The following is a 13017-nucleotide window of genomic DNA, read 5'->3' as shown; positions in this document are numbered from 1 at the left end:
GCATGCAAAATTTATAGATATAATCGGGTTAGGTTAAGTTATAAACAGTTTGTTACTTTTATTATTAATTATTAAAATATTGTATTTTTCTACTATTTATAGATTAAATTATATTTATAGTAAATTACAGTTTAAAAATAATAATTATTAATTATATTACTATTAATAATTAAAATACATCATATTTTCGTTATTATTCAATAAATTTTCAATGAAATACAAATAATTTAATTTTTTATTATTTTTAGTATTTTAATTAAGCTTTAGGTTTTTCTGAATTTTTGGATTTTTAATTAAAATTTGGTTTTTTTATTATTATTCAGTATTTTTTGCATATAAGTATTTTTCAATATTTTTCAATATTTTCTAATTCACTACAAAATAACCAAATAAATACCATATTTAATAAAATTACAACTAATTTTCAATATTTTTCATTAATTTTTGGCTTGGGTATTTTTTAATAATTTTTTGTATTTTTTAATAATAAAATAATATTAATTGTACTTTTCAATTATTTCAATAAATACCCTTATTAGTATGTCAATTCCTAATTATTTTAATATTTTAATTATGTTTATGTTTTTCAATTTTTTTTTGCATTTTTAATTAATTGTTGGTATTTTTTCATTATTATTCATTAATTTTTGCAACAAAATACTGTTAATAAAACAGGTTCTGCAATTTTTATTTTCATTAATTTGTATCATTTTTAATGAATTTATTATGCACAATAAAGGTCTCAACTCATAAAAATTATTAATTAATTAAAATGCATTAATAAAAAGTTATCTAATAATATTATTAAAACTATCAATTAATATTTTTTATATTTAAAAATCTTATTTTAATTAATTGTTTGTATTTTTCATTATTATTCAGTAATTTTTGCAATAAAACATTGTTAATAAAATGGGTTCTATATTTTAAATTTTCATTATTTTTTATCATTTTTAATGAGTTTATTATGCTCAATAATGGTCTCAATGCATAAGTTTACTAATAATATTTTTGAAACCATCATTTAATATTTTTATATTTAAATTTCTTATTTTTATTAGCGTTTATTAAGTTTGATTTTAAGGGAATTGAAACACATTTTTAATATTTACTGAGTTTTGTTAATATTTATTTTTACTGAAAATTTAGTTGATTTTTAAATTAATAAATTTTTTATTGTTTAACCTCAACCTATTTATATTATTACTACTCTCTATCTCTCTCTCTCTTAAATGTAATAATAACATGCATTAAAATAAGAGGCCTTGGAAAACCCAAAGGTCTCTCTCTAATAGTGTGTAGCTTTATTAAAATAATCAAAATAAGCAATGATTAATGTTTTAGATTTTTAAAACAAAAGAGAATAAGGAAAATACAAAAAATGGAGAAAATAGATAAATAAATCATCTCAAAGGAGAGGCATGCTAACATGGACAGACCAATTTTAAAATGCATTTGTTTATGATATAATTGCCAAATTCGGGTACAACATTTGTGAGAGCTTGGTTGTCATAAAAAATATAATGATTAAAATGTTAAAAAGGTATTCTCTTATATCTTTGTATGGTGAGAAGTGCACATTGTTGTACTCATTTTTTGATACAAATTTGTGTGCTCTTTTATAATTTGTGTGGTTGACCAAATCTTTAAAGCATTTAATGATGGGCCCATGTTTTGCACCAATTTCAAACAAACATGAAAAATACAAAAAACGGGTTACATTTTGCATTCTTGAACCGGAAAGAGAGTGTATATATATATATATAAAGTACATATTTGCGTTTGCATCATAACCAGATGCAGCCTTAGGCTCAAATTGGAAAGAATACAAACACATATGTAGAGTGCAAAGCTTTGTATTTCATATTATTTTGTAGGTATTTGTATTGCATATATTTGTATTTGTACTCTTTCCGAATTGACTCTTAGGCTGTCTTTGATTGAAGTATAAATTTATTTGCACCAATACAAATGCATGGGAGTGCAAATGTAAAAAATGCAAACTCTTGTTTAAAATAAGCTAAAATTTAAAACAAAGATAGGTCAGAATTTATATTCGAATCATTTGCATTCCCATGATTTTGCATTAGTGCAAATTTATTTGCATTGCAACCAAACACAGCCTTAGGATCAAGATGTGGGGTGAAGCCCTCACCAAGGCACCAAGTACCCAGGTAAATGGGTTGGGATGAAGATTGTCTTCATGGGGCCGAGCCGGAGATGGGGCTTATAGGGATCCTTACTCATAATGGGAATAGCGATGGTGAGTGAAGTCCCTACCCTGACCCAACTTATATGAATTTGGAATAGCTAAACACGATGGTTATTCAACTGATTGTGGAACCAATGATGATGTTTCATGCTAGTAATAAATTCTTGGGACCCACTGAAAGGTGTAGGTCCCATTTATTTTAATACTAATATGGAACTTTATCATTGGTTTAGCCTATTGAACAACCATCGCATTCAACCAAGCATTGCTCAATTTATATATATTAAATATTATTTATATTAAATATGTAGTATTATTTGTATTATATATCTATATTAAAATTTATTTTATCTTACATAAATCCATTTAAAAATTAATTGGAAATTTTCAGGGATTCATGTTCCTGACAAAAAAGCTATCTCCATCGAAGATCAAGGATGGGCATCAAGGTTAGGGATGGAGAGTAGGGTCCTCTTCTGGAATCTACCCTATTACCGTTCCTATGATCTTATGCTCTTAGGGTGGTCCCACTTAAGACTTTAACCCATAAATATAACAATAATCAAGAAAAAAAGTAGATTGCAGAAAATTATCACCCTATACGTTGGGGGCAATTATACTAAGCCTTCTAACTTTTACATGTGATAGAAACCCCTTGAATTTTCAGATTCCAACACTTTGCCCCATCCACTGTCATTCAATCAACTTCCACAAACATTCCCATGCAACTATAATGTGCTTGCTAAACATTTATAGATTCCCAAACTACCCTTTTTAGGACCATTTTGATTTTTTGTCGTTTTTCTTATATTTGTCTCTTTCTTGTCTCTATTCTATATAAAAGGGATGCTTACATTAAGTTAGGGTAAATTGCTGAATCCTCCCTTGAAGTTTATGATTATTGCTATAACCTCTTCTAAAGTTTAGTAATTACAATCACCTCCTTTGAATTTTTTGATACATCTGCAAGTAGATCCCTTCGATTAGAATCCTCTAACAAGAGGCATAAAAATTTTCAAAATATCCATGCGGTTACTATTGAGGCTGGTTACTAAAAAAATAATATAAACTTTGTAAACAATAAAAAAGAGAATTTAAAGTTGCAATTACCTTTGAGTGATAGATATGAAGGGCAAATTTGGAAAATAAATCAATTTCAAAAAAGGTATTGGAAGGGCTTGGGGTAGTGATTCATATGAAGATAAATTTTAGAAAATAAGCATTTTTGTCAAAAGTAATTACATAGGCATTTTAGACATTTTCATGCATCTTTTTAGAAAATTCTACCAAAGATGTCTACTTGCAACTATGTCAAAAAGTTTAGGGGAAGTGATTATAATTATCAAACTTTATGGGAGGTTTAAGCAACAAACAAAGACCTTAGAGGAGGTTTTAGCAAATTACACTAAAAGTTAAATCCACACACACGAGATGTTATATACGGTTAATACTGATTTACTTTTCCTTCCATTTTCATTATTTTCAAATGTCATCCTTTCATCCATATAAATCTCGAAAGCATGGTTTTCAAAACTGGACCGGACCAGAAAAATCGGGAATCAATGACTTGGATGGTTTCGTTTTACCTCAGAACTGTCATTTTGGCCAAAAACCGTTGATTTGATCAACAAACTACTGACCTAGGCGGTTGAACTGTTCGAACTGTCCATCGATTTTTGGCCACTTTTATTTATTTTTTGTCAGAACGGGCCATTCGCACGATTCAAATGGTCGGACCGTTTGACTCGAGAACCGGACCCCTGAACAGTTCGTTGTCCAGTTCAATTTTAAAAACAAATCTCGAAAGGGCATTTTAATAAATTAGTTTTTTTTTTTTTTTCTATCAATCTAGTTAACAAAACCTAGCACTCACTCTCTTACTCCAAACCTTGCGGGTATTTAAGGATACACAACACAAGGTATTGCTCTTGTCTACTTCCACTTTTAGCTCTCGCTCTCTTAAAACTCCCAAGCTCTTTAGCTCTGTTTGGCTGCAATCAACTCATCCTCATTAGCTCGACCTAGCCAACCTTATCTCTCCTACCCACTAACTAGAGGGGGGTGCTCCTCCCCAAAGAACCACCTCAAAGCCTCTAACATCGGTTATTACAGGTTATCAAACTCTCATTAGCTCATCCTGCATGGCTCGTCCCATACAACTCATCTAACACAACCTGTGTATCATAGTTCATCTTACTCAACTCATTTAGCTCAGTAGAACTCATCTATTGGTTGTCAAGAGGGTGATATCCTGGGCTTGTAACTCCAATAGTCAAGTCATAAAGTATGAATTGAATGCTAACATGCCCCTTATATAGGATTTGGGATGCCTATCAAAGTATGTGTGTGTTGGACAGATGTGGGACACATGTCGTAGCTTAAGATGCCTGGAGCTTGCTCTACCTTGGTGGAGCTCGGGTAGGACACCTGGAATTCTGTCAAGACACCTGTTACTCGAGCTTAGCCACATAGTACTTGGTTCGGACATTTGTGGTCTGATTTAGGCCAGTTGGTATTTGGTCGAGAAGCCTGGAACCCGGCCCAGGCACCTGGAGTCCAATCAAGGCTACCTATTAAGCCACGTGTAGCATGCATTGCCCACTTGGTGTATATCTGTGACATGCTGTGGCGATCTGTTCTCCATGTTTCCAATGTATGAAGTGGGCCGGGGATTAGCTATCTAGTAGGCTTACCTTACGTATTGACAGTCTTGCTACATGTGCCGCCAGGTGATTGTTTGATAGACAAGTATTAGAGTGTGGAACTCTCCTAGAATGGAGTTTGTCTTGCTCATAAGGAAGGAACTCTCTTGGAGAGGAGCTCATCTCTACAGAGGAATTGAGTTGAAAAGGACGAGATGGTTTTATATGTCCTCCAAGTGACTCTTATCCTTTGAAATGACAACAAGATGACAACTCCAAACTAAAGGCAAAATTGCAAGTCCACCTAAACGTATCACGTGTTCCGTAGTTAAAGACGTCGGATTTACTCTCATCACAACTCATCTAACACAACTCGCCTATCGCAGTCGCCGGATTTACTCTCATCACAACTCATCTATCGCAGCCCATCCCACTCAACTCATTTAGCTCAGCAGGACTCCACCCCAATTCACCCCAATTCGGACAACATCAGGTCAAGGGAATCATTTGATCAAATAGGATAAGTCATCAACAAAATTAAGGAGCCACTACCATGCATTGACTCCCCAACTTGCAACTCAAAGGGGTCATGGAATCAAATGGGGAAGGACTTTATTTCAATTGATGGATCAACCATTGGATGGTCCAACCTAGTAGATTAGCTATGACAAAAACCAGCACGGGCAAAAGAATTTGACAATCTCATTTTAATTCTTTTAATTAGATTGTAGAGAATTTTCTTTGATTCAAGAAAAGCTCCAACGAAAATGCTATTTGAGTATTCAAAGCATGTTAGAGCGAGTTTTTTTTTATTATTATTTTTGAATAATGCATTTGATTGGAAAACAATGTGTAGGAGAAGAAATATTGGAGTTGGAGAGATATGAGAAATGAAGAAAATGTGATCCATGTACTCAAAGCATGGAAACATATAATTTTTTTTTTCATATTCGTGAATGTTCAGGCTTGGCAAAAGTAATCAAACTTAAATTGGGGCGTGGAATAATTTGTTGAAAGTATTTTGGATGCAATCACTTCGTTTGCAGCTTCAGTGTAATGAACTCCATCCCAGCTTACAAATCTCGATCCTTCCTTACATACATTGGATCCAATCTGGCTACAAGTCACGTTGATGTTGTAGTTGTATGGAGGGCCACCATTGCCACAACATGCCATGAGAGGCTTCTGAAAACCTGTCAAGACACATGATTTGTTCAAGGAGAGCAATGCATTATTTAAATTCTTTTAACATAAAGTTATTAATTTACTGTTAATGACTCACCGTATTTGGTAGGGTTGGCAATGAGATCATACTTGATGGCGAATATATCTACATAGACAATGGTGCTGTTCCTCAACTCAGATCTCATCTGTTCACACAGAGCAAACAGCCCTCCATTGAACACTTTTGCTGCATCATTGTAAGATCTTAAACATCCATACCGATCTAGATCACCCCTGGTTTTGGGAACCATCGTAAGTTTTTGGGGTAGGCAACCTAAAGGCCCAGTGCTGTGGATCCAGAAATTCCTGCCGCCTTGGTCATAAATAGCCTACAATATTTTATTTAAAAAAAAAACAATGATCAGATAAAAGTTTCTCTTATTTAGTGATTTGATCAAACAACCATGCACAGTGCAAAAGTTATGCTTCCTCCAACCAAGCAGGACTGTCAAAACCAAAGCTGGGTAGTTTGATTTTTAGCACATTCTGCTACATTAAGAGATCTATTAAACAAAAATAAAAACCACAGGACCAATTTCAGATAGAACTACCCTAATTTGATCCAAAAGAAAGTAAGAGATCGAAGCTTCCGAGAAAGTTCTCCTTTGTTCAACTTCAAAGCCAAAAGGTTTTATGCTTGTCTTTGTATTGGAAGGATTCCCAAGTCCTAGCGAGAATTAAGCAGCCCAAAATTTATTTAAGGGAGCAATGAAAAGCAAGCATTATGATGGATATAAAATGTAAAAAAAAAAAGCTCACCTTGACAGCGTTTTTAATTTCTGCAAGGATGGACGGGATTCTTTCGACGACTCGCGCATAGGATAAGTTCTTAGAGAAGGAATCTGCAAGATCATTTTGTCCGATGTCGATCATGTAAAGAGCATTTTGGAATGCTTCACCATCAACCAGATGTCTTGAATCTGGAAAACAGAGTTTAATAATAAATAAATCTCAGTCAATCCATTTTCTACACTTTCTATAGGTACCCCATAAAGCACATCTTCAGCGTCAGAATCCAAATACGAAGTGTATACCTCTGGTGGTGATTTGCAGTGAGCGAGTCTTGAAATGAAGGAATTGCATTACTTGAACATTCAGTGAGAAAGGAACAAATCTGGGCAGGGTGGCCGAACCCACTATGGCGAAATTTGCTCCATTTGTGAAATTAGACCCCAGAGAGTCCAGATACGGGCTCAAGTAACTCGTATTCAAACTTTCGCCTAGATATTCATGAAATTTTTAGTTCAGTGGAGTAGAGAAATGACATATTAAGATTAATAGCCCGTGAATGCAACTGTGGTTCTTTAATTGCTCAGGGTCTGGCTAACTCAAACCAAGGGATCAAGCTAAGTTTTGATTGGGTTTCGAACTTCAATTCCCAATCCAGAACTCCGAAGACCAGGCCTGGCAGACCGCCCATTGCCATCCACCCCCCACAAAAGATCAAATCGAATCAGAAATTCACAAAATCACAATAGACCCGCCACAATCTTCGATGTAGGCTCAAATTTGACAAAAATAGCCGATGGGATTTCTGATTACTTGGGCATCCATCGGGCCTTTCAAAGACCCTTTCAGAGTTTCGGTCTGTTGCAAAAAAAAAAAAAAAGACCTTTTCAGTCTGTTAAAGCTCTAACTTCTAACTTCTAAGCCACGAAGGTCGGCAACAATGGCAACCGTTCACCAAGCGGTGGCCGGGGAACCCCAACTCTCCTAATTGAGTCTTGACCTGTTGTCCTTTGTTTGTCTTTATGTTTCACGGAGTTTCTGTCACGGGCCCCGTGACGGTCAGAAGGTGTCAGGATTTCCCTTTTTTAACTCAAACGCGTACTCCAGAGTCCTGGCCGACTGTAATTTTATAGTGCAGCTGCTCGGGGCTTATGGGGAAATGGTACCATTGTCCCGTCCAGCACGTTGCATGTCATGTCTAGTCGGCTACAAGGAAATCGCCATTCTACTGGATCGTTTTGATTTTATCAAATTCAAACCTAACTCCACCTGATCTGATCTGAGATAGCAACTCTAGCCTCTAGCGAGTCGAACCGAATACAAACTGGACGATCCAAAAACGAGTAGTTTCCGGGTGAATCTACCGTCGGAAAGAAACAAATCGAATACAAAAGAATGAGAGCAGAATGTCGAACATCTCCCATATTCTAGCCCAGAAACCCAATGCTTTGATGAGTTTGTTATTGGTTGATCAGACACGCATAGTCTGTCGTCGAGCCACGCAAGAAAGAATAAACAGCTAGGGAATAGGGATGACGAAACAAAAATGAAGGGGAGAACTTACAAAGAAAATCGATGACTAATCGCCCGTCGGACAATCTGCCGGTTGATCTCTGGAAGAAGGTACGCCCATAAGGCAGCCTTATATTATAACCGAGTCCGGCAACGAGTCCGCCGGTGTCCGAGTTGGAATCCCCGAAGTTGAAAATAACGGGGTTTTTGCACAGAGAATATGCGGGGAGGGGAAGATAGAGAAAAAATGTTGCAATGACAAAAGGGGCAACGGAACGACGAGTTTCTTTAGATTTCCGTCCACCACCACTACTAACCATCTTTCCTCTTTTTCCTGTGTTGTATTCTTTTCTGCTTCGGTTCGGTGTTTTTATAGGGTAAACCGTAAACGTGCTCAGACCAGACCTCAGACCCTCAAGTCGATGACAATGTGACATTATTACTGTACATGGATGAGCCTCTCTTTTCACCATAGCTTAATAATGGTCTACAATCGGACGTTTTCAGTGCTTTTGTCTGGCTCTAAGATATTTGGATGGTTACCCTTAAATCGAGACCGGATCTTCTCTTCACGGGTACATTGCACCACGCATTGAGAACATCTCCCTTATATATTAATATTTACGGTAAGGGAGATGTTCTCAATGCATAATGAGAGGTGCTTGTGAGGCGATCGGTGTGAGGAGCAGATCTTAAAGTCTCCCAAATTGAGTTCGAATTTGATCTTCACAAATGGTCTCACACTAACTTGTATTTATTAGGGTAAATTATAAAAAACCCCATTGTATTATGAGGATCTTTATTGAAAATTGAAGTATAAGGGGTCTTTGTCACAAATTGAATTATAGGACTCTTTATCACTGACCCTATAGTAAAAGGGGGTATTTGTCACAAATTGAATTATAAGAGTCTTTATCATTGACCCTATAGTAAAAGGGGGTCTTTGTAATTTATCTTATTTATTATTCATGGGGAGTTGTTCTTAATACATGGTGGGATGTAGTTGTGAGGTCGGTGTGAGACACACTCTGTGAGGAGTTGATACCAATTCCCTCAAATCCCTGAAACTATTTAAATAGCCCTTGATAAAGAAAATTGCATTGCTAAAACCTCCCCTAGAGTTTGATAATTGCAATTACCTCCCTTTGAAACAGTTGTAAACCCTTCCACTCATTTTTCCATATTGATTTATTTTCCAAATTTATTCTTCATATCAATGTTCAAAGGCATCTACTTACAAATTTACAAATGTGTGAGGTCATTGCCATTATCGAATTTGAAGAGAAGTTTCAACAACGATCATAAACTTAAAGCTTATGTTTGTTTGCAATGTAAATGCCAGATCAATGTTATATTACACTCTAGTTTGGAGTGTAATTAAACATTGAAAATCAATGTAAAACCAATGATTAAAGTATCAAGTAGTGTATCAAATAATTCAGATACAAAAAAAAAAAAAATGGATACGATTTGAAAACGCATGGATTTGAACGAAAAAATGTGGATACACTTAGATACGCTAGAGGAATGCATATAAATTTCATAAATATATTAATTACACTTAATTTAATGTTGAAGTAGCCACAAATAATAAATAAATGCATATAAACAACATTATAATTAATATACTGAGATGCATAGATATCATACAATTTTATTTGATAATGCATCAATCAAGAGTCTAAGACATATTATTTAGATTTTTACAAATTAAAACATACGAAAAAGCCATTATTATTTTATTTTCTGTTAAAATCCAAGGTGCAAAACATATGCAACTATTATATTTGAATTATATAAAGTATTTTCTATTTTACTAATTTTTATTTTTAACATTAACAAAAGTTGACTAAAAAATTAAATCTCAAATGTTTGGTAAACAACATTTTTACTTTTTGTAAGAAAGTAAATATATTATTATAAATTATACATTAATATATCAATTAACAATTTATAAAAACATATAATCTTAAATTAAAATATATTAAATCTATTAAACTTTAAAAGATGCATACCATATGCAAATTCATAATTCTTTATTAATAAACTAATTATTTCATTATTAACATTTTTATTTTTTATACATTTTTTAAAATAAAAAACAATTTTGTGATATAAATATATAAGTGGATTTGATAGATTCAAATTATATTATGTGTGTATGTGCTTTGCATGTGACAAATTTTATGATGATATGATAATATATAATATATTTCCAAAATTTTCTACAACTTTTTATATTTTTATGTTTATAAAATTTATTCTTATTTGTTACACTTATTATGATTCACTAATATAGAAATATGCCCAAATGCTTTCTACATAATTTATATATATTTTTTATATTTTTGTATTTTTATCTTTAGTATTTTCACAGGGATCAAAACACCTAATACACATGTTTTACTGTTGGTGCTTATTGGGTGCATCAATACTTGAACCATGCTTGGATCAAATCCTGACTTAACGTCAAGCTGCATAAGTGGGCTTTTTGCACCCGAAATAATGCTGCGGTCGCTTCAAGCATCATGAAAATGCCTAAGGAGTTATTGTAGAACCCAAAGATCAGTTTTATTGTCTCTGCAATGGATCATAGCAACCGGCTTGAGTAGCTTATTTCATGTACTCGTCATGTTCTTAAATAAATCTTATGAAGAGGTTACGCACCAGTTATTTCCTGTGATTTCAATATTCAATTGTGATGATGAGCGATTTGGGGTCATGTTTGGTTTAATTTTCATTCATTCTTATTCTTATCCAAAATGAAATTCTAAAATGGATAAGAATGGATAAAAATAGATAGAATGAGAAAATATTGCTATGAATTAAATACTTTTTTTCCTAAAAATGAATTCTTTTCAGACTAACAAGTGTCCTATGTAAAAGTACTTGCGTAAAAGTGCTTGTGGTTTCATAAAAATACTTTGATAAAAATACTTTCATAAGTGTTTTGTAAAAATACTTTTATAAAAGTACTTTTTCCATAGAAGTTCTTTCATAAAAGTACTTTTGCAAAAGATCTTTTGTAAAAGCACTTATAGAAGTGCTTTCGTGTAAAAGTACTTTTATAAAAGTATTTTCATAAAAGTGCTTTTATTAAATCACTTTCATGTGAAAGTGCTTTTAGTGCTTTCGTAAAAGCACTTCCATGGTAGTCTGCTAGTAAACATTTATGACAACAATTTTATAGGCAGAGTTTCTCCAAAGAATGAAAATGAGCAAGATGGGACATGATTGTTTTTCATGCTGTAGGCTACCTCAATTTTTTTGCTTTGGGCTGATTTATCATTCTAAAAAGAATGTGGCCCATGGCAAGAATTTTGTAACAAAATACTCTAATGTTATTCATTCTTGCCCATTCATGCCTAGAATGAGCAAGAATTAAAAGAATGAGGCCCAAAGCAGTGAATCAAACATGGCCTTGGTAGCTTCCTGCTGGTAGACCTGTTCATGGGTCGAGCTGGGATCGGGCCAGGCTTTCACTCTGTATTAATAGATTTTTCTAAGGCCCGAGCCCGAGCCCGGCCCGACCATTGGGACTACAACTTGGGCCTGAGCCCGACACTCATAAAAAGCTTGAAGCCCGGGCCTGGGCCTGAGCCCGAAATTTAGCCTATACTGTTACTACTACTGAAGCGGCTGAATAGAGAGAGAGAGATTATAAAGAAAATAATAAAAAATGTATATATATTAAATTATAAATATATATTTCAATAAATACTATATTATTTATATATTTTATATAATATATAAAATACATATTATGCATTTTATAAAATATATAATGTTGAGTCGGGCTGGGACGGGCTCGGGTCGGGCTTTTTTGAAAAATCCCGAGCCTGGCCCGAAACACAATTGGGCTTATTGTGTTAAGCCCGAGGTCAGGCCCGCAGGTCTAATTACATGACCAAGCCCGATCGGGGTGCGGGCTGGGCCATTGGGCTACCCGGCCCATGAACAGGTCTACCTGTTGGCAAGTGACTCGAATGCTGAGCTAGACAATTCTTAGTTGGAAGGTGACTCGAATGCCAAGCTGAATAATGATTGACAAGCTATATAGTCTACTGGGGTGACTTGCAAAGAGATAGTGCTAGAGTGCTTGGGCTACTTTACCCAAGGGGGGCACTCTGATGCTTAAGTAAACAAATCAGAGATTTTTGAGAGAGCTAAAAATGAGAGAGTTAGAGAGCCGCGAGAACTAAATCGTGCATACCTTCTGAGGTTGGAAATGAGACCTTTATATAGGCGTAAGGAACCAAGAGCTTATTGTAACGTGTTTGAGATTCCTATAAAACCGCATCTGCCTTGTTCGAAGGAAATGAAACCTTTATTAGACAAGTTTGTATGCCCTTAGCTTCAATAAAATGATGCACTTTATGAGTTTATTGTGAATGAATAAAAGTGCATATTTGATTCATGTTCCCTTGGTATGTTTCTGTGTAATACCCTTAAACTGGACACTTAATGAGACTCGTGTTAGTTTAGAATGTTCACAGCTAGTGGGTCGGTTTGGGGAGACCTATCCTGACAAGGCTGACACTGTGGTGCCACCAAGTCGGTTGGGGTGATTTGTCTCAGTTGCCAGGGTGAGACCCTAGGCACATACAGTGTAGGATTAATTGAATCTTTGAACTGGACCAGATTTTCAGTATTGCCCTGAACCTTGGATATTGATGGACAAAACTGAAAAGTTACACA

The 13017-nt window shown here is 34.5% G+C and overlaps 1 protein-coding gene across 2 annotated transcripts; it reads right to left on the bottom strand.

The window, feature by feature from the left end:
• Positions 1–5745: 5745 nt before the first annotated feature.
• LOC148867827 (GDSL esterase/lipase At1g09390-like) lies at positions 5746–8764 on the bottom strand. Of its 2 annotated transcripts, XM_088977469.1 has the most exons (5): positions 8372–8764; positions 7113–7298; positions 6838–6998; positions 6137–6407; positions 5746–6047 (listed from the first exon to the last, which is right to left on the bottom strand). In XM_088977469.1, the coding sequence occupies exons 1-5, from the start codon at positions 8754–8756 to the stop codon at positions 5815–5817; spliced, it is 1236 nt and encodes a 411-aa protein (XP_088833595.1). In that variant the 5' UTR covers positions 8757–8764; the 3' UTR covers positions 5746–5814. The 2 variants fall into 2 exon arrangements, with proteins under 2 accessions (XP_088833595.1, XP_088833597.1); XM_088977471.1 differs by lacking the exon at positions 7113–7298.
• Between the last annotated feature and the right edge of the window lie 4253 nt (positions 8765–13017).

This window comes from Nelumbo lutea, chromosome 3 (genome assembly GCF_056320005.1).
Source record: "Nelumbo lutea isolate HS-2025 chromosome 3, American lotus-T2T, whole genome shotgun sequence".
Classification (NCBI taxonomy): domain Eukaryota; kingdom Viridiplantae; phylum Streptophyta; class Magnoliopsida; order Proteales; family Nelumbonaceae; genus Nelumbo; species Nelumbo lutea.
Note: the sequence above shows the minus strand (reverse complement) of the source record. Positions and strands in the feature narration are given on the sequence as shown.